The 23,269-nt window shown below is 45.8% G+C and overlaps 1 protein-coding gene and 1 long non-coding RNA gene across 15 annotated transcripts in view; one reads left to right on the plus strand and one right to left on the minus strand.

Annotated features, from left to right (window-relative positions):
• The window catches only part of CX3CR1 (C-X3-C motif chemokine receptor 1), a 59,214-nt gene extending 53,793 nt beyond the window's left edge, over positions 1 to 5,421 (plus strand). For 9 of the 14 annotated variants that reach the window (XM_073222642.1, XM_073222640.1, XM_073222645.1 and 6 more), the window contains one exon: positions 896 to 5,278. In XM_073222642.1, coding sequence (XP_073078743.1) covers positions 896 to 1,975 — 1,080 coding nt within the window. In that variant the 3' untranslated portion in view covers positions 1,976 to 5,278. The other 5 variants (XR_012125500.1, XR_012125501.1, XR_012125497.1 and 2 more) reach the window with 5 other exon arrangements.
• Positions 1,428 to 23,269, minus strand: part of LOC108406922 (uncharacterized) — a 69,395-nt gene continuing 47,553 nt past the window's right edge. The window contains exons 6-7 of the long non-coding RNA XR_012125502.1: positions 5,278 to 7,494; positions 1,428 to 1,566 (exon numbers count right to left, since the gene is read on the minus strand). This is a non-coding gene — a long non-coding RNA (uncharacterized lncRNA). The remainder of the gene's footprint in view (positions 1,567 to 5,277; positions 7,495 to 23,269) is intronic.

The following is a 23,269-nucleotide window of genomic DNA, read 5'->3' on the forward strand; positions in this document are numbered from 1 at the left end:
GCAAAATGAAATGGGATGGTGGGGGTGTCACCAGTAATGATGGGTTAGTTAGCCCCCAGGCTCAGGCCAAGCCCAGTCCCCCCATCTTGGACCAGTCAGCCCCTTGGTGACACAAGGCCACTTCTGGCTTTCACCTGGTGTCCTGGGATGGCCGGCTACCGGTTTGCTCAGATCTGATGGGTTTCTGACCTATAAGACTTTCAGTGCCGAAACCAAGACAGTCCTGAACAAACCAAGACAAGGCAGTCGTGACCATCTCATCCCTTATGACAGGACTTGATGGGTCTGAGAGGAAGAGTGAAATAAACAGGCTCAAACTAAGAGGAGGGCTTCTGGGTGCAGGTTTGGGCTGGCCTCTGGCGTGTCTGAGACCTCTCTCTCTGGTCTTGGCTCATGCAGAGGAGAAGCTGGGGTCCAGGGGGCAGAGGAAGAGGGAATAAAGGGGGCTGAGGGATTGCCCTGGAAGGCTGGGACCACAGGCGTGAACTACGGCTGCACCCCACATTCACCCCCTCCTGCCCACAGCCCACCCTCCCCCTAGCCACACGCTGGTCAGGCTAGACCTTTTTTGTTTTGGGTAGACTTTTAAAAATCAAAGAGAAAAAGATCTGCCTCAAACTTTGAAAGGCCTAGATTCAAACGGTAGCCCAGCCATTTGTTGCAGTTTTGGGCAAGTTGCTGAATCTCTCAGGGACCTGTGAGACTTTTTCTTCTGTCAAAGGATATCGTTATCTCCATCAGGGGACTGGGGGGTCAAACAGGGCAGGGTGCATGACACTGGGAAATGTGTTTAGCTGGCACCCATCCAGGGCTTGTCTTCCAGTCTGCCTATGTGATCAGAATTCCCCATTTCCCTGAAAATTAACACAGTGACTTGTTTTCCTCTCTGCACCAGGCCTTCACCATGTCCACCCAATCCTTTGACTCGGTTTTGGAAGATTTTGAGTTATACGAGCTTGCAGGAGCCTGTGACATGGGAGACATCGTGGCCTTCGGGAATATCTTCCTGTCCATAGTCTACTGCCTGGTCTTTACCTTGGGGCTTGTGGGAAACTTGCTGGTGGTGTTTGCCCTCATCAACAGCCGGGGGCCCAAGAGCATCACTGACATTTACCTCCTGAACCTGGCCCTGTCAGACCTGCTCTTTGTAGCCACACTGCCCTTCTGGACTCACTATCTGATAAGCCAGCAGGGCTTTAACAATGCTGTGTGCAAACTCACTACCGCCTTTTTCTTTGTGGGCTTCTTTGGAGGCATATTCTTCATCACCATCATCAGCATTGACAGGTACCAAGCCATTGTCCTGGCCGCCAACTCCATGAATAGCCGGACAGTGCAGCATGGCGTCACCGTCAGCCTCAGCGTCTGGGCAGCGGCAGCCTTGCTGGCCACGCCCCAGTTCATGTTCACAAAAGAAGCTGACAACGAGTGCTTTGGAAACTTCCCTGAGGCCCTGGAGGAAATCTGGCCGATGCTCCGCAACGTGGAGGTCATTTCCATTGGCTTTCTGCTGCCCCTGATCATTTTGACTTACTGTTACTTCAGAATCATCCGCACACTGTGTTCCTGCAAGAACCACAAGAAAGCCAAAGCCATCAGACTGATCCTCCTGGTGGTCATCACGTTCTTCCTCTTCTGGACACCCTACAATGTCATGCTTTTCTTAGACACACTCGATCTGTATGACGTGTTTCCCAGCTGCAACGTGAAGCGGACTCTGAGGCTGGCCATCAATGTGACTGAGACTATTGCATTCACCCACTGCTGCCTCAACCCCCTTATCTACGCATTTGCTGGGGAGAAGTTCAGAAGATACCTGTTGCACCTGCACAAGAGATGCCTGGCTGGCCGGCGTGGCCGCCCTGCCCACGTCAGCTTCTCCCCGTGGGAATCCCAGAGCAGCAAGCGGGAGAGCATGCTGAGCAGCAGTCTCACTCACAACACCAGTGATGGAAACACATCCATTCTTCTCTGAAAGGCCCCAGAGCCTCATCCCTACAGAGCCTACAGTTCCTGAGTTGCACGCTGGATAACAGGGACAGACTTTATTTCTTACATGCAAGAAAGGATGGACCTGGTGCCCAAAACGCAGCCCTAAGGTTTTTTTGAGAATTATCCTAAAAATTTGAAAGCTAAAGGGTAGGCTTGTCTCTTACTGCAGATGTCAGGACTTCTTTGTTTACAAATGACAAAAATTCAATCAGACCAGCTTAGCTGAAAGGGAGGTGGTGAGAATCATTCACATGGTGGCATGGGCAAGGGTGTGGCTGAGCCCTCAGCATGAGGGGAAATGAGGGCTTGCATCTAGCCAGAATTTCCTCTCTGACTCTCAGGTTTCTGAGTGGTGACAGAACTCCCAGACTCACATAACACAGCTTTGCCATTGAAAGCGACTGAGACCCATCCCTTTCTCTGGTCCCAAGGTCAGAATTCCCAGGGAGGGTTCTGACTGACCAAGTTTGTATCCGATCTCCTCCGGCCAGGTGGTGATACCCACAGGGAAGGGGTCCTCAAGGTGAAGCTTCCATTCCAACCTCAAGGGTAGAGATGCCGGAGGACACATTTCCAAGAAGCTTGGTAGTGGGTGGGCAGGTGCTGTTCTGATCAGAGAGAACTTTTCCATTGGCAAAGCAGCTCAGCCTCCCCACTGGTCACACCAGCCAGCACACACCACCAGCCTCCTCTTCCTGAAACCCCTGCTCTCGTGTCCCCAAACCCTGTGCCCCCTGCATCGAGGCCAAACTCCAAAGCCTGCCCCTGAGACCCTCCATCATGGTCACGCCAGCAGATTCCCTGTTGTCTCTCTTCCCCAACCTGCCCCGCTAGCCCAGGCTCTTCCATCTGGCCTCACACATCACCACCTGCTCCCAGAACCCAGGGGCCCCACGGGACACATAGAGGGAACTCTGGCCCCAACTAAGAAGGGATGGCTCCAATCCCAGCTCTATCACCAGCTTGCTGGGCAGCTTGGGGCCAACGGCGCTTCAGTTTCCTCATCTGTAGATTGGAGGTAATGGGACTTTTCACAAAGGCAGCAACTCTTCCAGCGTGAGGAGCTGGCCACCAGCTCCTACAGGTCCTGAACCTCATGTCTGGTGCCCAGCTGTCCCCAGACCTGGCACTGTGCTTAAGTGGGATGTTGGCAGATCCTGCAGGCCCCAACGTTTGATGTCATTCAGGCACAGGGGAGGCTGGCTCGTAGCTGGCCCTAGTGGGGGTCCTAGTGAGCCTTCCTGAACCACTGCTCCAGGCTGCCATGAACATTCCCTCCCCAGAGCCCTGCCCATCTGGAGAAACCCCCTGTTCTTCACACCCCTGCCAACCTGGAGCCCTGGGGTCACTGAAGCAGCTTGCTTTTGTCAGTAAATGTTTGGGTGGTTTAACACTTCAAAGCTTGAAGAATAATTGTGATAGTGCTGAAGAAAATGTCATCTATGTATAATCTAACCATGCAATTTTTGCCTTTGTCCACCCAGACCCTGTTCCCACTCAGAATGTTTAGAGTTGTATCAGATGCCCACAGAGCTGTAAACATAATGCACAGTTGTGCGATCTGCTTTTGTTTTTCTTATCATAGGCCAAAATAGCTCTCTCTTACTACAGATGGCTCCAGAAGGCTCTGCCAGGTGTTGTATTTGCTGAAGGCAGCTGACTCCTGGCTGTAGATCTGATACCTCCTGGCAGTGCACCTGCTCAGCGCATGAGAAAATGAATCATGTTCCATCAAGATCACATACTATTATTTACTTACCAGTGTCTGTGTATAAGTATTTCACTTGTTTCTAATATTTAGCAAATACATATCTTACAGCATTTCTAGCTGTGCAATTTCCTTTCTCCTCTTCAGTGATTTCCTTTGGGTAAATTCCTTGTGGAGATAACTGGAGCAAAGGGCACCAGGAATTTTTGGTTTCTGACATGGACATATGGAATTAGTATATTACAGAATCCTTTTTGAGCATCTGTTATATGCAGCCCATGAGCTCAGACCCAGAGCTGTTCTCAGGGTGAGCAGGACCAGGACGTGGACCTTAGTACTCGACCTTTGAATGCAGAGTGGAGAAAAGCAAAGCAGCGCATACCTTGCACGAGCTGGTAACAAGGACGTAGGGCCCGAGTAGTCGGTGGCAAGGCACCCCCCAGGCAAGGAGGGGCTGGCCTTCTGGGCCTGAGGACGGCATGCACACATGAGAGCTGAGGGTGTGGGGACCCCAGGATGTCACGGAGTTGGGGACCATCCAAAAGCACAGCAGCAGAGTGGGTAAGGGGCCTCCCCGAACATGGCTCAGTCCACCCAGGGAGGGGTGCTCTCCTGGGGGTGCCCACAGGTCTACTTCATCATCCCTGGGTCCTTGTCCCCATGTTGAAGCAAAACCTTAAACTGAATTTTAACTCTTCTGGACCGCGAAGAAGGGAGGGGAAAATTCTTCAGCTTGATAAGCAAAAGTAGACGAACAGACGCCTTCATTTCTAGAAAATCAAATTCCTACCGTAAGAAACACTTGGTCATTTTGCTGAATAAGCAGAAGAGGGGAAAAATAAGGAAGTTCATTGAAAACCCCTAACCAACAATGGTGTTGGTATCTAAATAAGGGAAGGAACACTTGGAAAGGGTGATTGGTGCTAAGAGCACAACTGGATCAGACCCTCTTCTGAGCTCTGGACCCCCCAAAGCAGAGGGAGGTAGTGGACCCAGGGCAGAGAGATCAGTGGTTGGGCCCCAGGGCTAACCCTCTGACCTAGGGCCTTTAACATCTCTGAGGCTCAGTTTTCCCATTAGAATAATAAGAGTCAAAGCAGCACCCACACCCTGGGGTTATTGTGAGGGTGTAAAAAGCTCACCTCCCTCAAGCTCATGTGCAGGCCTGTAAATCAAACTCCAGTAGGTGGTGGTCACTATTTTGACTTTTTCCCCTCTTACAATTATCAGACTGAAACTTTCCCAGTGAGGATACTGTCTCCTCTCTTGTTTTTCTCATCCCCAGAATCAGAGAAGATAATTGGATCCAAGCCCACATGTTGCAGGTAAGGGAAAGGAGGCCCAGAGAGGGCCCGAAGCTGGCCCAGGATCAGTTAACCAACGAGGGCAGGTCCCTTGGCTCTCAGTCTACTGACCCCTTCCTCATGTTGACTGAAATGCAGACCAGTCCCGCCTCTAAGAACAGAGAACACAGGAGCCACGGAAAACCCCAGAGAGACGGTCTGCGGGAGGAGGCTTAGGCAGGAGGGGCGCCCTGCCCTCCAGAGTGCAGGGTCTCACTGAGTCAGTCTGCTTACCATGACAGGTGCGGCCTGGGTGGTGCAGCCTTTGGCGACAGCTGTTCCCTGACATCACTTCTCTAATGAAGACGTCTTCGGCAAAGGCTCCCGGAATGCCCAGAGGCAAATGCTGTCAGTGGCCTCCAGCAGAGTCAGGGTGGGTGGAAGGAGCCTTAACCAGAGGTCCGCTGTCAAGGACAGCCATGTCCTGGGGCTCCCCTAGCACTGGGGGAGATGCCCAGTCCCTTCCAAATAATCCTACTCACTTTAGGCTTATTCTGTGTCTGTCAAATGGTCACCTGTGGGAGAAGTCAGCTTCCCAGGAACCTGCCACACAGAGGGAGGGAGGCTCCACTCTGGGTTATTGGAAAGAGCTCTCCTGCCCACAACCCCTCACACCTGGCGGGCATATGCAGCCTGGCTGGCCTCCGACCATCTCTTTCTGAAATGCTGCCTCGGAGCACCCAGGGAGAAAGCTCCCGTCTGGCCCCGCAAGGCCAACAATCCCACTCTGCGAGGCCCCCCTGGGTTCCACCTGTGACTGCCCTCCAAACTTAATAGTCTGTCCCAGCCTGGAAGATGACTTTCTTCTCCACCCACGCCCCACTGCCCTGGCTCATGGGACCCCTTCAGTCTCAGCGTGACTTACAATATCGTTTGCTTAACTTGCTGAGTTGGCAACCACATGCTGGGCTGCCTCAAAGCAGTGTTATCTGAGAGCAAGTGAGAGAAATAAGTCTTAGTAAACAAAACTATCTGGTTTCTCTTGGAGGTGCCCTCCATCCACAGGAGGGCTAAGCTGGTCCCTCAAGGGCGTGCACTGCTGTTTCCACTCCTGTCTTACATACCCTGTTGTTAGGCAACAGGCAGTGTTCCTCCCCAGACACGCCCTCCACAGCCCTGAAACCACAAAACATGGGTGGCAGGAAAATTACTCTTTTGTCCCACATTTCCTCATTTACTTAGGTGGAAACAAACAGAAAATTATAATGTGCATTTCTCTGAGTACTAGGCCAGATTTTCAGTTTTCAATGTGTTTGTTTTATACTATTTATATCTTTTTCTGATAAAAGAGATAGATGCATATAGAAAATACAAAAATAAAGAAATGTATACAAGTTTAGAATTACACAGTATTTCACCTCCCAGAGATAACCATTATTTAACACAGTGGTTTTCTACTATGTCTTTCTATGCAGCCATAACTTAAAAAAATTTTTTTTGACTTTGACAGCTTGTATTTTTCCCCTAATGTTATAACATAAATGTTTTCCCATGTATGAAACTCAAACGTGATTTTTAATGGTTGCATTGGAATCCATATAGATTTTGGCCAAGTCCCTACTGGTAGGCAACTCCCATTTTCCACTCTTATGTACAATAAACACTGTGCTGAACAGAAACCTCTGTGCATATCTTGGTTATAGAAGAGGAATTTCTGGATCAATGGACTGCAGCATCTGTGTGTCTCTTACTCTTTCGTGTTGCTGCCACATACACATGAACCCCAATCCCCGACTTTAGAGCACAAGCACCTTCCAGACCTGTTCGGGCAGGATGTCGTGGGGTTTTGTTATTTTATGAACTACCTGCTACTGGCTTCAAGGGGCAGAGAGAAAATAAAGGCTTTCATTCTTGGGAGGAGATGGTCAGCCTGCTCTTCAGCAGAGAGAAAAAAAAAAGAGATAGGGGATTGATTTTCAAAGTGAACAATAACATCGCAAAAGAAGTTTTAAAGACACAGAGACTACTTAGCACTTGGGTTAAGGGGACGCAGAGAGGACACCTGAGCCATACAAAAGCTAGGGGGATTTAGCGTTTCATGGAGACAGAGTTTCAGTTTTGTCAGAAGGAAAGCTCTAGAGACAGATATGGTGATGGTTATACAATAATATAAATGTACTTAATACCACTGAGCTGTACAGTTAAAAATGGTTTAGATGGAAAATGTTATGTTATGCCTATTCTGCCACAGTAAGAAAATTTGGGAGGAGGATCAAGAGAAAGATGTGGCAACATGTGCTCTGGAGAGGGAGGGTGTCTTAGAGGGAGAAGTGGGGATGAACAGGTGCCCATACAGTCCTTGTGCAATTGGGCATTTAAAAAACTCCTAGACAAAATGTGAACAATCTTCAAAAGGAACAAAGAGAATTTATTCAAGGTTTAGCACAGTTGATTGCAGGGAGGCTGGCATCTGACATCTTTTGTGATATACCTGGACATAGAGCTTGTCACCTGTAGAACAAAGCAAACAAGAAAACCAGGCACAAGCAACTTAAATTTCTAGTGAATTCTCTCTGGATTTCATTTCACAAATTGTTTGAACTTTATATGCAAGTGAATTTTTCAGAAATCCAAACTGCAATGACTTATGGGCACCCTCTATCCTGGGTTTTTGCCGGGCCCACACTCCTCTTTCCCAGCACAAGGGAGGAATTGTCTGCTCTTGTCTAGGGCCAAATCCACACTTGTGCACCAGATCCCATCCCGTCAGAATCCTCAGAACCCTCCTAGAGGCTCCATCCCTCCTCTAGCTCTTGTCCCATGTCTCTTCTCCACTTAGAGATGCTCAAGAGCTGCCTCCGTTCCAGCCCACTCTGTGGACTGCCTTCTCGGCCTTCGTGACCACTCTTGTCCAAGCCACTGCCACACTCCATGTGGCTGGACCTGCTGGTCCATCATCAGGCCAACTTCCTGGGCCCGCTGGCAGAATCCAACAAAGCTTGTCACTCCTTCCTTCTTGAGCACCTTTCCTTTTGGGTGCTGCAGATACACTCTCCCTCCTGGTCTTCCACCTGCCTTCATGGCTGCTCTTTCAGCCTCCCTCACCAGCCCCTGTCCACCCGCCTGACCTCTAAGTATCAGGGCCCAAGGTCAGGGCCCCAGACCTCTTCTCTTCTCCATCTCTACTCACTCTACAGGAAGGTACAAACTTTAAACCCATCTCTCTACACTGACAACACCCAAAACTTTTTCGCCAGCCCAGGCTTCTCTGGATTCCAGACATGTACATTCAATTCCCTGGCAGTTTCCCTAGGATGGACAATAGCATCTCCCAGCACCATCCCAGAACCCTGCATCTTTGCTGTCCAATGAGCAACAAGTCATTCTCCCAGGTGCTCTGGTCAAAAGCTTTGGAGTCTCCTGGGTGTGCCTCTGTCCCTGATACTCCACTTCCAGCACACCAGCAAGTCTCAGCCAGCTTTTCCCAGCACGCATCCTGCACCAGCTGTTCCTCACCCCTCCACCACTGTCCCTGTCCCAGTAGGTCACCATCTCTGCTCAGACTCCACACCCTCTCCACTTACCTACTGCCCCTGCCCTACACTGCCAGTGCACCCCCTCATCTCCCCTTCTCCACTCAGAAGCCCCTGGCAGCACCTGTCTCCCTTAGAATAAACCCAAAGTCACTACAGGGTCTGGTGCAAACTCTGCAGCTGCTGTTCACAATGTGCAAAACAGTTATGAAGTAATAAAGGCTTACTGAGGCAGAACTAAGGGAGCAAGAGGAATAGTGACTAACATACTTGAAAATGGGCAAAGGACCTGAATAGGTGTTTTTCCGAAGACATAATGTGGGAATTATATATAAAGTATGAAAATCATATGTATAAGCACTTTTGCCTTGATGGTTTGTTTATGGTTCATGATTGTAGTCAAGACAGAAACAGTGGCCAAGACAGAAAGAGTTTCTGTGTTCGTTCACCATGAGGATTTGTTCATTATCCTTCAGAAGGTGAAACTGTTGAGAGTTGAACTTAATTAATGATTGTGCATGGAAACCCCAATATTGTTGTTAACAACCATTTTATCAATAAATATGAGAGATGCCTTCTCAGCAGCACTCTTGCGCTGTCACACCTTGAGTCCCCTGGCTGGTCCTTAAGATCTTCGACGAACAATCACGTCTCTTCCCTCATCTGCAGGTCAGAGACAGAGAAGGGACCCGACACATAAAAACAGCCAACAGGCAAATGAAAGGGTGCTGACACCCCTAACCACTGGGGAAATGCAGACCAAGACCACAGTGGGAAGTCAGCTCATACCTGTCAGAGAGGCCACTGTCAAAAAGATAGATAAATGCTCAGAGAGGTGTGGAGAAGAGGGAACCCTTCTACACTGCTGGTGGGAATGTAAATTGGTGCAGCTACTGGGGAAGCAATATGCAGGCACCTCAAAAAATTAAAAATATAATTACCACATGATCCAGTAATCTTACTTCTGGGTATTTATTCAAAGGAAATGAAATCATATTCTTGAAGAGATACCTGCACCCCACATTCATTTCAGCATTATTCACAGTAGGTAAGACATGGAAACAACCCAAGTGTCCATCTACAGACAAGTGGGTAAAGAGGATGTGAGAGCTATACAATGGAATATTACCCAGCTGTGAAAAAGAAGGAAACCATACCATTTGTATCAACATGGATGGACCTTGAGAGCATATGCTAACTGAAATAAGTCAGAGAGAGAAAGACAAATACCATATGATCTCACTTCAAGGTGGAATTTTAAAAAGCCAAAATGTTAGAAGTGGAGCAGAATGGTGGTACCCAGGGGCTGAGCAGGGGGTAGAGAGATGTTAGTGAGGCACAAACTTCCAGCTGTAAGGCGGACAGTCCTGGGAGGCAACGCACAGCCTGGTGACTATCATTTATCATCCTCCCTTGTATACTTGAGCTTTGCTAAGAGAGTAGTCCTAAGTTTTCACCACTTTGTGAGCTGAGGGATATGTCAACAAAGGTCATTGTGGTCATTTTGCAATTTAGAAGTGCATAAAACCATCTCATAGACTTTATATACAATATTAGGTGTAAATTACACCTCAGTAAAGCTGGGGGTTGGTGGGTGCAGAGGGAAGAAAAATAGTGACTAAGTTTCCACTAATAAAGTCTTGGTATTTGACTAAGCAGGCGGCAATCTGAGTTGTAGGGTGGCCTAGTTAGTGGCCCATTGATACTTGAGAGCTGTATTTAAATATATCTAAAGAAGAAGTCTTGTTTTTAGGACTCATTATTTGAGGTTGGAGCATTTGCATGGATTAAGTTTATTTCCTAAATCAAAAGCCACAATTTGCTATTTTATTTTTCCTAATAAAATGATGTTGAAGGAAGTCATAAGGTCTCAGGTGACATTGTCACGTTGCTGCATCCACTTCTGGCTGCCCACCCCCGGACGTCCTAGTGCAGAAGTCACAGAGCCTCCCCCTTTTCATGCCACCATTGATCGGATTTTGGTTGGGGTCTTGGAGGCAACAAAGCTGGAAGAATCCCCCAGGGGTGCCTAGGGAGTAAGGCTGGTGTGTTATGTGTGGACAGGGCAGGAGGGGAATCACAGAGGACATGGGGGCAAAGTCAGCCCTGGCTCCCCAGCCCCCCAGCCACTCAGTCTGTCCCCCTGGCTGCCCCCGGGCCCCTGCTGTGGCTCCCAGCACTGACTCCACTGCAGGATGAGGCCCGCCTGGTGACCTGCCACCCGGGACTGGCTGCCCAGCTTCTTAGGGCTGGCCTCCCAGCCTGGAACTCCCAGCCATTCCACCCTAGGCTTCCTGTCTGGGGCCACAGCCTGCAGAGAACACGTGGTCACCTGTCCCTCTTTGTCATAGCCCCGGAAGACCCGCCAGCACCTCTATCACCACTGCGACATTGTCCCTCATCCTGTCCTGTGCAGCCAGGAGCGAGTGAGGGAGAGAAAGTGCCCAGTGTTGACTGAGAAATAAACAAGATCCTGGTTGGGTAATATGGATAGTTTTCCTCAGGGCTTGTCAGGTAGACAGATTGGAGATGCGCTTGGATCACGTCACAGCAGACACAAAACGGAGCAGGCAAGTAAGGGCAAAACCACAAGGTTAAGAGAAACCACTAAGCTGCCTGTCAAAATGATCATAGAGCTGGAAGAGCGGGGTGCTTGTTAAGCAGGATGGTTGGGGGGCTTACAAGGGCAGTCTGCTGCTGGTTGATAGAAACTACAGGGTTGCAGCCAGCAGGATTCATCATGTTGGCTGTGAGACTCTGGCTTGAGATGGATAGAGGACACATGTGGCCCTGTCTCCATGTGTCTCCCACTTCCTTTGAATGGTCTGACAAATGTGACTCCATCTTGATTTCTGAACAAAGTCAAAATTACATCCACACCAGGTGCCGTGTGTGCACGCCTTGCTCAGACAACAGGGGCTGACTATCTGGAACACTGGCCATCCTGTGGCTGCACCTGCAGGAGGGGAAGGAAGAAGCCCCATAGGACCAGGCGCTACTGAGAGAAGCCAGCTGAGAGGTGGTGACTGCGTGAGGGAGTAGTGGCCCTGGGAGCTCAGAAGGTCCTGCTGACATAAGGACAAAGCCCCCACTCCCAGGTGGACCGTCCCCATACAGCTGGCAGTCCAGATAAGCTGAGCAAGCAGCCTCATGGCCTGCCACCCCAGTGGGAGCTGGACATCTTTGGAAACCCCCCACCCCCGACTTATGTCCCCTCTTCCAGAGTACGGCCATCCCCGTATTACTCATCACTTTGTGTCCTCACTTCTGTTGCTTCCCTGTCTTCCAGGTCCTTCTGCCTCTGATACAAAGAGCCAGCCTTTGTGCACTGAGGCAGACCCAGCCTGTGCCTCAGCCAGCACTTCCCAGCTGAGGCAGGCTTGCCATCGAGCCCTCCTGGACCCAGACAAGGTCAGCAGGCTCTTGTCTTCTTGCTGTGATTGGCATGCGGCTATGCAGAGGTATTTGGGCCCAGCAATGGGAAAGGTATGGAAAGAGAGAAACAGGTAGCACCTGGCCCAGCCTCTCCTGGTGCCTTGCTGGACCTGTGAAGCAGAGGGTCCCCAACACACCAGGAAGCCAAGGAGGCTGTGGCACCACAGCTAGCTCCCAGGGGACAGACATGGGGGATGTCACTGGAAGCACAGATTTGTCCCTAAACTGGCCCTGTGACTCCAGAAAGATGTAGGGAGCTGTCTTCTCAGACCACTCCTTGGAAGCCAGATGGGAGGGGTGCTGGGAGCCTCCTCCTGGCAGCATGAAGATCTATTTTGGCTCCGCTGCCTGCTGTCACCAGTGTGGTCAGGGACATTAATCTCCTTTGTCAAGGGGAAGCTGAGGAAGCCATTACTTCTCCTTTGGTGTGCATTGCAAAACTCTTCCTCAATCCCCACATCATAAATCCTGTTTTTACTTTCACAGTTATGTGCAAGATCCAAATAATGTCTTTCTAAAACAAGAAAAGAAGTTGCAACTTATCCTGAAATGAGGGCAAGGCCCTAGGAGGAGGGACTAAGAGAGCTGTCCCAGCAGGGCCGCCCCCAATCCTGATGGCACAAGAAGGCACCGTGTAGACTCTGCAGCACAAGCTGCCTCCCTCCCTTGGGTTTCTAACTTGAGGAACCTGGGCAGGGTTGGGTAGTTGGGGAATCAGGCACAGCCGAAGGGTAGCATCGCCTCCAAGGGTAATGCTAGCATCCCAGTACAAACCGCCTCACAGAAAGGAAGTACCCTGCACATCTGCTCTGCGGAGGCATGGAGCTAGGGAGCCCTGGTGCAGGTGTCTGCAGCCCCAGCCCCTGGCCCAATCCTTACCCAGCCATAGGGCGGCCTCCAAAGTCTGCAGACAAGGCAGTCACGACATTCTGCCGTCTGACACCTCCGCAAGGCGCATACAGAGGTTTTGGGGTATGACTTGAGATGGATGGCATCAAGCCCATGACCCGTCCCTGGGCCAGGCCCTAGTCCCACGGGAGCACTGTGACAGGTACCTCCCCCATAGGGAGGAGCGGGGAGGACCAGAGACATGTGCCCAAGGGAAGGCTGGTTTTCTGGAACTTGCTGGTTGCCCACTGCCACCCAGAACAGAATTCGATGAACTTTGATATCATCCCTTTATAGGATCTCATCTTTTGTGGATTGGGGCTGGTTCCCCTAACAGCCGTCCTTGCAAATACCTCACCAGGACTGGTCCAGTCATAGGGGGCCGACGTGGTTAACCTGGTGCACTCTCTGCCTGAGGATTCAAGGTCAAACGCACAGGGCTGGCCGCTCCTCAAAACCAAACCACCAGCCGGCTGCCTGTTACCACAACTCTTGTCCCTTTTAAAAGCCATAACCGAAAGATTGTCGGGTCCTGAGGACAAGTGGGAGCTGCAGAGAGGCATGGCCTGGCGCAAACCCCAGCTCCTCACCCACCTGCTGGGAGATTGGGCTGGGTCTTCATACTTTGGGACTCAGTTCTTTTCTCTGGAAATGAGAATGACAGTAATAGCTGACCTCACAGTGCTTTGGAATTAAACAAATTAGTTCTTCTGAAGTTCTTAGACCTGGACCTGGCACAGAGCTGACATCACGTGAATATTAGTTGTGGTGCTGGTAGCTGCCATCATTAAGGGTGTCCAGTCAGTGGAAAGTTGCCACACTGGGATTTGAATGCAGTGCTATCTGCTCCTCAGCCACATGCTCTCCATGAAGCTGTTTTTAACCTGGACATCTCCACTCCTTCAAGTTCAAAACTAAACATCAGGAACTGACAGGAGAGCCCACCTCTTCGTTCCCGCTACTGGAACGTCACCAGACTGTTAGAATTACCATTCCATGAACAGGAACAGGAGGAGGGTGTTAGAGGGGTTCTGGGGAAATGCACTTCAAACCTTTTCATCTTTATATTTTGAAATAAAATGATGAACCATTTTAAGCAGCCTGAAAACTGACTGCTTAAAATTTGACTAGATTAAGAAAGTTTCTTCACATTGTTCCTCAACTTTTTCTTTTGAAAAATTTCAAATCAAACAAGTTAACCAAGTTATTATAACAAACACCTTGTAACCTTTATTCACCAGTTTTAACACTCTGCCACATTTTTTTCTCTCTCTATAAAGAGAGAGGAGAGAGAGAAAGAGATAGGTTTTTCTTTGGCCAAACCATGTGAGAATAAGTTAAAAACTTCTCGATATTTAACTCTTAATTACACCAGCATGTACCTTCCCACATAACCACGATACCTATCACACCAAAGAAACGTTACATTGGATCAATAATTTAATTTAATATAGTATATTATAATATATAATAATATATAGTTTATATTTGAATTTTCCCCAATTAAACTGTCCAATTGTCCCCAAATTTTCCTTTATAGTTTTTTTTTTAAATCCAGGATCCAGTCAAAGTTCAGCATTATATTTGTAGCTGCTTGTCATGTCTAGTCATCTTTAATCTAAGGCAGAAGTGAGCAAACTTTTCTGGGAAGGGCCATGTAGGTCTTTTTTTGAACTACTCAACTCTGCTTTTGTAGCACAAAAACAGCCATATATAAATATGTGAACAAACGGGTGTGATGTGTCTCAATATAAAACCTTATTCACAAAGATGAGATGTAGGCCAGGTGTGACTTATACTGTAGTTTGTGACCCCTGAGCTGAGGCTTCCCCCCATCTTTTTTGTGTCACATTAACATTTTTGATGAGCCCAGGCCTGTTGTCTCGTAGAATATCCCATATGCTAGATCCGTCTTGACTGCTTCTTCATTAGATAAGGATAGAATGTTGGGCGAAAGTGCAAGATAGGTGGACCTGTGTACTTCACACTGTATCATCCCAGAGGCACAGGAGGTCAGTTTGTCCCATCATTGCTGAGATTAAGTTTGATCTCTGGTTGGCATGGTGTCTGTCAGATCTCGCTGTTATAAAGGCACTATCACCCACTCTGTGGTTAAAAAGTAACTAAATGAATTAAAAAGTGAGGGGAAACTTCAGAACCACGTGAATATTTTGATCCCCCAAACTTGTTAACTAATGCTTTTGGCATTGATGGCCCTTGCCTACATCAATTACACTGACAGTTGCAAAGTCATAAATTCTAATTCTGTCATTCCCTCTTCACTATTATCCAGCATATGCTCTGGTGTACTTTCCTGACCCACTTTCGGGACTGGGGCCCTCATTGCTCAGTGTTCCTGCTGAGAGCCCTCCTCAGGAATTACCCTCCTGGTAAAGTGACTGCCTTCCCCAGCGTTACTGTCACTCTCTCAAGACTGTCCCAGGACTCATCTCGGACAAAATGGTGGGAGGGAATACAAAGGCCCAGGCCCCTTGCCTCAACTTGGGACAACTCTGATGCATCATCCCAGCTCCAGGAGCATTGCTTGTGCTACAGTGACAGCTTGGTTCCCCATCCCCCCTTTGCCTAGACCTACTTTTCTAGGTCTGCCTAGTGTTGGTCCTAGAAGCCTTTGCTAGTAAACCTCCTGTATACAAATACAAATGTCCATTCTCCAGTCTGGCAACTCAACCAGTGATATTTATTCTCCTAAAAAAGATGCCTTTTTCCCATATATCCTTCTCCCACACCTCCATCCAGAGTTATTACTATGGATTCATAGACTTTTAAGCTCAGTATGTTATAGCCCACTCCCATTGTTATTATTTTTTGAAGTTCAAATTATCCCAGACTCGGCCAGTGGGACCCCCTTCAAGCTGTGCCACTGTCCTTTTCTCATGTCCCCATTAGTATTCGAGCAACTTCCTGCTTTCTGGTAAAAATAGGGCTCCAAATTTCCTCTCCCTGCCCCAGACATGGAATTAGTCATTTTTTTCAAGGAGCCCTGGTTCTTTCAGGAAGGAATAGAATTTAGAAATCAAGATCTGGGTACTAGGCATCCTGCATATTACTGGATGTCATTGTTTCTAGGCTCTTTCAATGGACAGAGTTAGGATACACACACACATATAAATGCACATATACACATATTTTTTAAGTCATGAATCCACATTGATACTTATTTCAAGCCAACGTTGCAGTTCCCCCATTCCGTATGTTTATCTCCCTTCTCTCATAGCAAAAACAATTTAAAAGGCTAAATAAAACGCAAAATACATCTTCTTGAAGGCATATATGATCTGGTAAAAGAAGAATACTCAGGCAAGGACTTATTTAGTCATGTAAATAGAGCTCTGATGCCAGTTTTAGCCTTAACAGCATTTATAAAACTTTCCGAAGTTGAGTATGACTTTTTCTACTGAAGAAGTCAAGGAGACAGAAGAGAAATTCATGACATGGCCAAGACAGAGTCTAAGAGGATAACGCCCTGAGCAGATAGATCCCCAAGGACCGTACCCACAGAGCCTTGACCTAAGGGGGACCTCCCTACACTCTCAGCCCAAGGAAGTTCAGCTATTAGTGTGGACCACAGAACTATCTCCCCGACAGTTTTTAACCACAAGCCTTTACCTCACGTGAGTTTGAAGCCCAAATGCACTTTTTCCCAGTGATCAGAAAAATCTCAGCTAATAATTTAAAGTGGTCCTGGAAAGACAGTAACCCTATGAGATAAAAGTAAACTCAAATCTCTGGAGGGAACTCTCCCATCCCAGTCTATAAATTTCCAAAGAAAGTCCACAAATTTCCAAAGAAATAAAAGTAAAAATAAATAAATCAATAAACAAATCAATAAAACATTCAAGTAAAAAGGGCACCATGAGTAAAGCCTAGCAGGAAAAAAAAACTGATCGAAGAATCAATTCTAAAGAAATTCAGATATTAGAAATATCAGAAAAATAAAATGATGTATACTTAATATATCTCAAGAAATAACAAGGGAGCTTGAAAATGTGAGTTAAAAGAACTCAGCTTTGGAAGAAAACCAAATAGATCTCCTAGAAACAAAAATTATAGCAATTAAAACTAAAAATTCAAAGGACAGGCTTAGCAGTAGAATAAATATAGCTAATGACAGAATTAGGAAATTGGAAGATAAAACTTAAGAAATTAACCAAGATGCATGCCACAGAGACAAAGAGATGGAAAGCACCAAAGAAAGAGTTAAAAAAAAATGAGGATAAGATCATTGGAAATCCTGCTTGGTGATTCAGGCTCACATCTATGGCCAGGCAGAGATATAGGCTTATTTAAAGAAGGGGTAGTGACATTTGCAACAACACGGGTGGAGATAGAGGATATTATGCTCAGTGAAATAAGCCAGGCAGAGAAAGACAAGTACCAAGTAATTTCACTCATTTGTGGAGTATAACAACAAAGCAAAACTGAAGAAATGAAACATCAGCAGACTCATAGACTCGAAGAAGAGACTAGTGGTTACCAAAAGGAAGAGGGTAAGGAGGGTGGGTGGGAAGGGAGGGAAAAGGGGATTAAAGGACATTATGATTAACACACATAATGTAGGGGGGTCACAGGGAAGGCAGTGTAGTACAGAAAAGGCAAGTAGTGACTCTATAGCACCTTACTACACTGATGGACAGTGACCGCAATGGGGTATGTGGTGGGGGACTTGATAATACGGGTGAATGTAGTAACTACAATGCTGCTCATGTGAAACCTTTATAAGATTGTGTATCAATGATACCTTAATTAAAAAATTACAAAAAAATAAAGAAAGAAGAGGGTGATTATCTTCCTGGTAATCTCCCCCACTGATCCTGGCCCTTACTCTGGGGACTCTGCAGAGCATGTCTGTGCCTTTTGTCACAGAGACTTCCACCTGTTGTTAGCTATAGGTCTTGGGGAGAAAAACAAATAAACAAACAAACAGAAAAAGGAACAAGAGTAGTTCCCCTCTCCTTTTTCTCACTCAGGCACCCCTGGGGATGACAGGAAAGGAGAACAAAACAGAGCTGATTTTAGAATTAAAAAAAATTTTTTTTGAAGTTGTGAAACACATCCTATATGCAAAAGAGTTTATGAAGACATAGTTGAATTTATGGAATGATAATAAAAGGAACAGCCATGTAGTCATTACCAGGCCAAGAGAAAGAACATTATCACATGTTGGAAGCACCTCATAGCCCTCCTCAAATGTGTTCTTTCCACATCCCCAGAGGCAATAACCATCCTGAATTCTATACCAATCATTCCCTGGTTTGGTTCTATTATTATTAACCACTTAGGTAGGTGTCCCCAAACAAGCTAGTGCTTCATTTTACCCAATTTTGAACTCAACACAAATGAAAATATACTTTATGTATTCTTCTGTGTCATCCTTTTTCCCACTCAACATGTTTTTGAGATTCCTTATGCTGATTGTCGCAATGGATGAGTTCAAGGATGAACCAACTGATATGAAGATCAAGTGTTGTGTTTGGGATTCTGGACAGTATTTTGTGAATCTATGAAACCTGAAGCTGCTGCAGTTTTTTGTTGCCATGAAGGCAGCCAGCCTAAGGAGGAAGTTGGACATGGGAAAACAGTAGGAGCTGAGAAAATTTCAGAGAAATAGAACTAGAGATTTTATCAAACCATACCTAAAGCTAACATACCTCTGGCCTTTATATATATTTATAGTTTAAACTGGTATGAATTAGATTTTATGTTACTTGCTTCTGAGAACATTCCACCTGATATGAATGAGAGGGTCCATTTTCTAAGCTGATTTTGAGATACTTATGGGATGTCCAAGTGGTGCTTCTAGTTGCCTATTTTTCTAAGTCATAGCATCAGTGTTTTTCTTATCAATATGTATACTTTTTACATTTTAATACTATGATAAGACTATTAACCATGAATTGGGCAGACATTTTTGTTCAATTTCATTTTCATTTGTGTTTATCATGGGTGTTGGAACCCAAGTATTTTAAATTTTCTGTTAGATAAATCTACTGATTATTTCCTTTGTGAATTCTTGTATACCATAAAGTTATGAAGGACTTTGATATACTCCAAACAGTCCAGAGCTTGGACTGGCACCAGTGGGGAGGCCATCATATTCTACCCCTCAGACCACAGAGATTTGTCATGGGTAAGTACCTGTTCCAAGACAGCCCAATGAGTCCATTTCAGGACATTTGAGGAGGACTGTTGGGAAGCAGGTACTCTCTCTTTCTGCTGGGGATCTTCAGCTGGTGGGAAGGAAACCTAGACATGTGTATCCTGTCTTGCTGTCATTAGGGAAGAATCTGCTGGGGAACGATGTCGACACAAAGTAAAGCAGAACCAAAAGATGGCGAAAGAGACTATGAGTTCTGATGACATAGCTAAAGAATCTGGATCCCATAACACCCAAACTTTTGGTCTTTTCATTACATAAGCCAGTAAACTCCCTTTTTTAAATACTGAAATTTGGCTTGGGCTTTCATCACTTGCAAACTAAGGAACTGGGCAATGAAGGACATAGAACTTAATTATAGTAATTAAAACTAAAAATTCAAAGGACACGCTTAGCAGGAGAATAAATGTGGCTAAAGAGAGAATTAGGAAACTGGAAGGTAAAACTTAAGAAATTAACCAAGATGCATGCCACAGAGACAAAGAGATTGAAAGCACTAAAGAAAGAGTTGAAAAAAAAATGAGGGGAGGATTCAAGATGGCGGCATGAGAAGTGAGACAAAGAACTCCTCTCAAAACCACAGACAGTGTAAAACTATAGTTAATACAACTAACCCTAAAACAGCAACAGGGAAGAACCCTGCACCAGACTTCACACAGACCTCAGGAACAGAGCAGACCTCACAAAACAGGGTAATGTACAAAAGCCTTGATCTGGTGGGATCTGAGCCCTTCCCCCACTCCAGCTCACTGGTGGGAGGAAGAAAAACAGGGTGGGGGGGGTGGAAGCCTGGGACTGCTGAACACCTGGCCCAGGAGATCTGCTTTGTGAGTAGAAACCTACATTGTGTGGTGCTCTGGAGGATGGGGAGCTGGGACAGGCAGAGTGCTTGAGAGACAGATTCCAGCCATTTGTGGAGGACAGGATCCACACCTGGCCACTCTGGGACAAGGGAAAGGCGGGTGATTTCACAGGCTCCCTAACAGCGAGAGGGCTGCTGAAGGGGTGGGGTTTGCAAGGAGCTTGCTTCACAGAAGAAGGGAGAGCTGGAAAAGGTTGTCTGGGCACACTCTGCCTAGCAGATTGGGAACTTTGGGGAGCTTCAGGAGCTCCATTGCCCTGGCTGGCTACTCAGCTCTGAGGTCCCCCACTGTGATATGCACCCTGCCGAGCCTTCCTCCTGGCCTGACAGCACCGGCTCCCAAACCAGCAGTCCTGTCCTGGTGTCAGGCCAGCCAGAGGGAGGCCTCACGTACAACAGCTAGAGATGCCAATTACAGAGGCTTACACCTGTGTACTCAGCCCACTGGCTCTGACACTGGAGACAGGCAGGCCAGACAGGAATCAGGAAACAGATCTTTCCTCCCCCCAGGCACCAGTGCTGGTCCTCTATGACACCACACCTCACTCTAGGGGCTGAGCAGCTCCAGAGACTGGAGCTTCTGAGCAATAGAGGGCACCACACAGAAATATGAAACATCAAAAGAACATGGTTCAGACCAAAATCTCACAAACCCCAGGAAAAGGACCAAATGAAATGGAACTCACCAATCTTCCTGAAAGATAGTTCAAAACAAAAATCATAAACATGCTTATTGAGGTACAGGAAAATATTCAAGAACACAGGAACAAATTTAAGATGGAGATTCAATCATTAAGAAATTCCATATCTGAAATGAAACATAAAATGGAGGGATTTAAAAGCAGATTAGATGTAGTGGAAGAGATGGTAAATGGAATAGAAATTAGAGAAGAGGAATACAAAGAAGCTGAGGCACAGAGAGAAAAAAGAATCTCTAAGAATGAAAGAATATTGAGAGAACTGTGTGACCAATCCAAATGGAACAATATTCGCATAATAGGGGTATGAGAAGAAGAAGGGAGAGAAAAAAGGATAGAAAGTGTCATTGAGGAGGTAATTTCTGAAAACTTCCCCAATCTTGGGAAGGAGATAGTCTCTCAAGCCATTGAGATACACAGATCTCCCAACACAAGGGACCCAAGGAAGACAACATCAAGACAGATAATAATTAAAATGGCAAAGATTAAGGATAAAGACAGACTTTTAAAGGCAGCTAGAGAGAGAGAAAAGATCACATACAAAGGAAAACCCATCAGGCTATCATCAGATTTCTCAACAGAAACCTTACAGGCCAGAAGGGAATGGCATGATATATTTAATGCAATGACGCAGAAGGGACTCGAACCAAGAATACTCTACCTGGCAAGGTTATCATTTAAATTTGAAGGAGGGATTAAACAATTTTCAGATAAGCAAAAGCTGAAATTGCTTTTGGTTGAAAGAATTTACCTCCCACAAACCATCTCTAAAGTGCATTTTGGAGGGACTCATATAGATGGAAGTATTCCTAAAACTAAATAGATGTCCCCAAGGGATAGACAAAGAGTACAGAATATGATTCATTGCATGCAAAGAATGGAGGAGGAAGAAAAAGGAGAAAAAAAAGAATCTTTGGGTTGTGTTTGTAATAGCATATGAAGTGAGTTAAATTAGACTGTTAGATAGTAAGGGAATTACCCTTGAACCTTTGGTAGCCACAAATCTAAAGCCTGCCATGGCAATAAGTACATACCTATTGATAATCACCCTAAAAGTAAGTGGTCTGAATGCACTAATCAAAAGATGTAGAGTCACTGAATGGATAAAAAAACAAGACCCATCTATATGCTGCCTACAAGAGACTCACTTCAAACCCAAAGACAGACACAGACTGAAAGTAAAGGGATGGAAAAAGATATTTCATGCAACTAATAGGGAAAAAAAAGCAGGAGGTGCAGTACTTGTATCAGACAAAATAGACTTCAAAACAAAGAAAGTCACAAGAGACAAAGAAGGACATTACATAATGATAAAGGGGTCAGTCCAACAAGAGGATAAAACTATTATAAATATCTATGCACCCAACACAGGATCACCTACATATGTGAAACAAATACTAACAGAATTAAAGGGGGAAATAGAATTCAATGCATTCATTTTGGGAGACGTCAACACATCACTCACTCCAAACAACAGATCAACCAGACAGAAAATAAGTAAAGAGACAGAGGCACTGAACAACATATTAGAACGGATGGACCTAATGGACATCTACAGAACACTCTATCCAAAAGCAACAGGATATACATTCTTCTCAAGTGCACATGGAACATTTTCAAGAATAGATCATATATTAGGCCATGAAAAGAGCCTCAGTAAATTCAAAAAGATTGAAATAGTACCAACCAACTTCTCAGATCAAAAAGTATGAAACTAGAAATAAATTACTCAAAGAAAATGAAAAAGCCCAGAAACACATGGAGGCTTAACAACATGCTCCTAAATAATCAATGGTTCAATGACCAAATAAAAACAGAGATCAAGCAATATATGGAGACAAATTAAAACAATAATTCAACACTGGAAAAATCTGTGGGATGCAGCAAAGGCCATGCGAAGAGGGAAGTATATTGCAATACAGGCCTACCTGAGGAAAGAAGAACAATCCCAAATGAACAGTCCAAACTCACAATTAATGCAGCTAGAAAAGGAAGAACAAATGAGGCCCAAAGTCAGTAGAAGGAGAGACATAATAAAGATTAAAGCAGAAATAAATAGACTTGAGAAGAATAAAACAAAAGTAAGAATCAATGAAAGCAGGACCTGGTTCTTTGAGAAAATAAACAAAATAGATAAATCCCTAGTCAGACTTATCAAGAAAAAAAGAGAGTCTGCACACATAAACAGAATCAGAAATGAGAAAGGAAAAATCACTACAGACACCACAGAAACACAAAGAACTATGAGAGAATACTATGAAAAATTACATGCTAACAAACTGGATAACCTAGAAGAAATGGACAACTTTCTAGAAAAGTACAACCTTCCAAGGCTGACCCAGGAAGAAACAGAAAACCTGAATAGACCAATTACTGGCAAAGAAATTGAAATGGAAAAAAATGACCTAAGAACAAAACTCCTGGACCAGATGGTTTCATTGCTGAATTTTATCAAACATTTAGTGAAGACCTAATACCTGTCCTCCTTAAACTTTTCCAAAAAGTAGAAGAGGAGGGAATTCTCCCAAACTCATTCTACAAGGTCAACATCACTCTAATACCAAAACCAGGCAAAGACCCCACAAGAAAAGAAAATTACAGACCAATATCCCTGATGAACATACATGCAAAAATACTCAACAAAATATTCACAAACTGAATTTAAAAATACATCAAAAAGAGAATCCATAGT

Source organism: Manis javanica, chromosome 15 (assembly GCF_040802235.1).
Source record: "Manis javanica isolate MJ-LG chromosome 15, MJ_LKY, whole genome shotgun sequence".
NCBI lineage: Eukaryota > Metazoa > Chordata > Mammalia > Pholidota > Manidae > Manis > Manis javanica.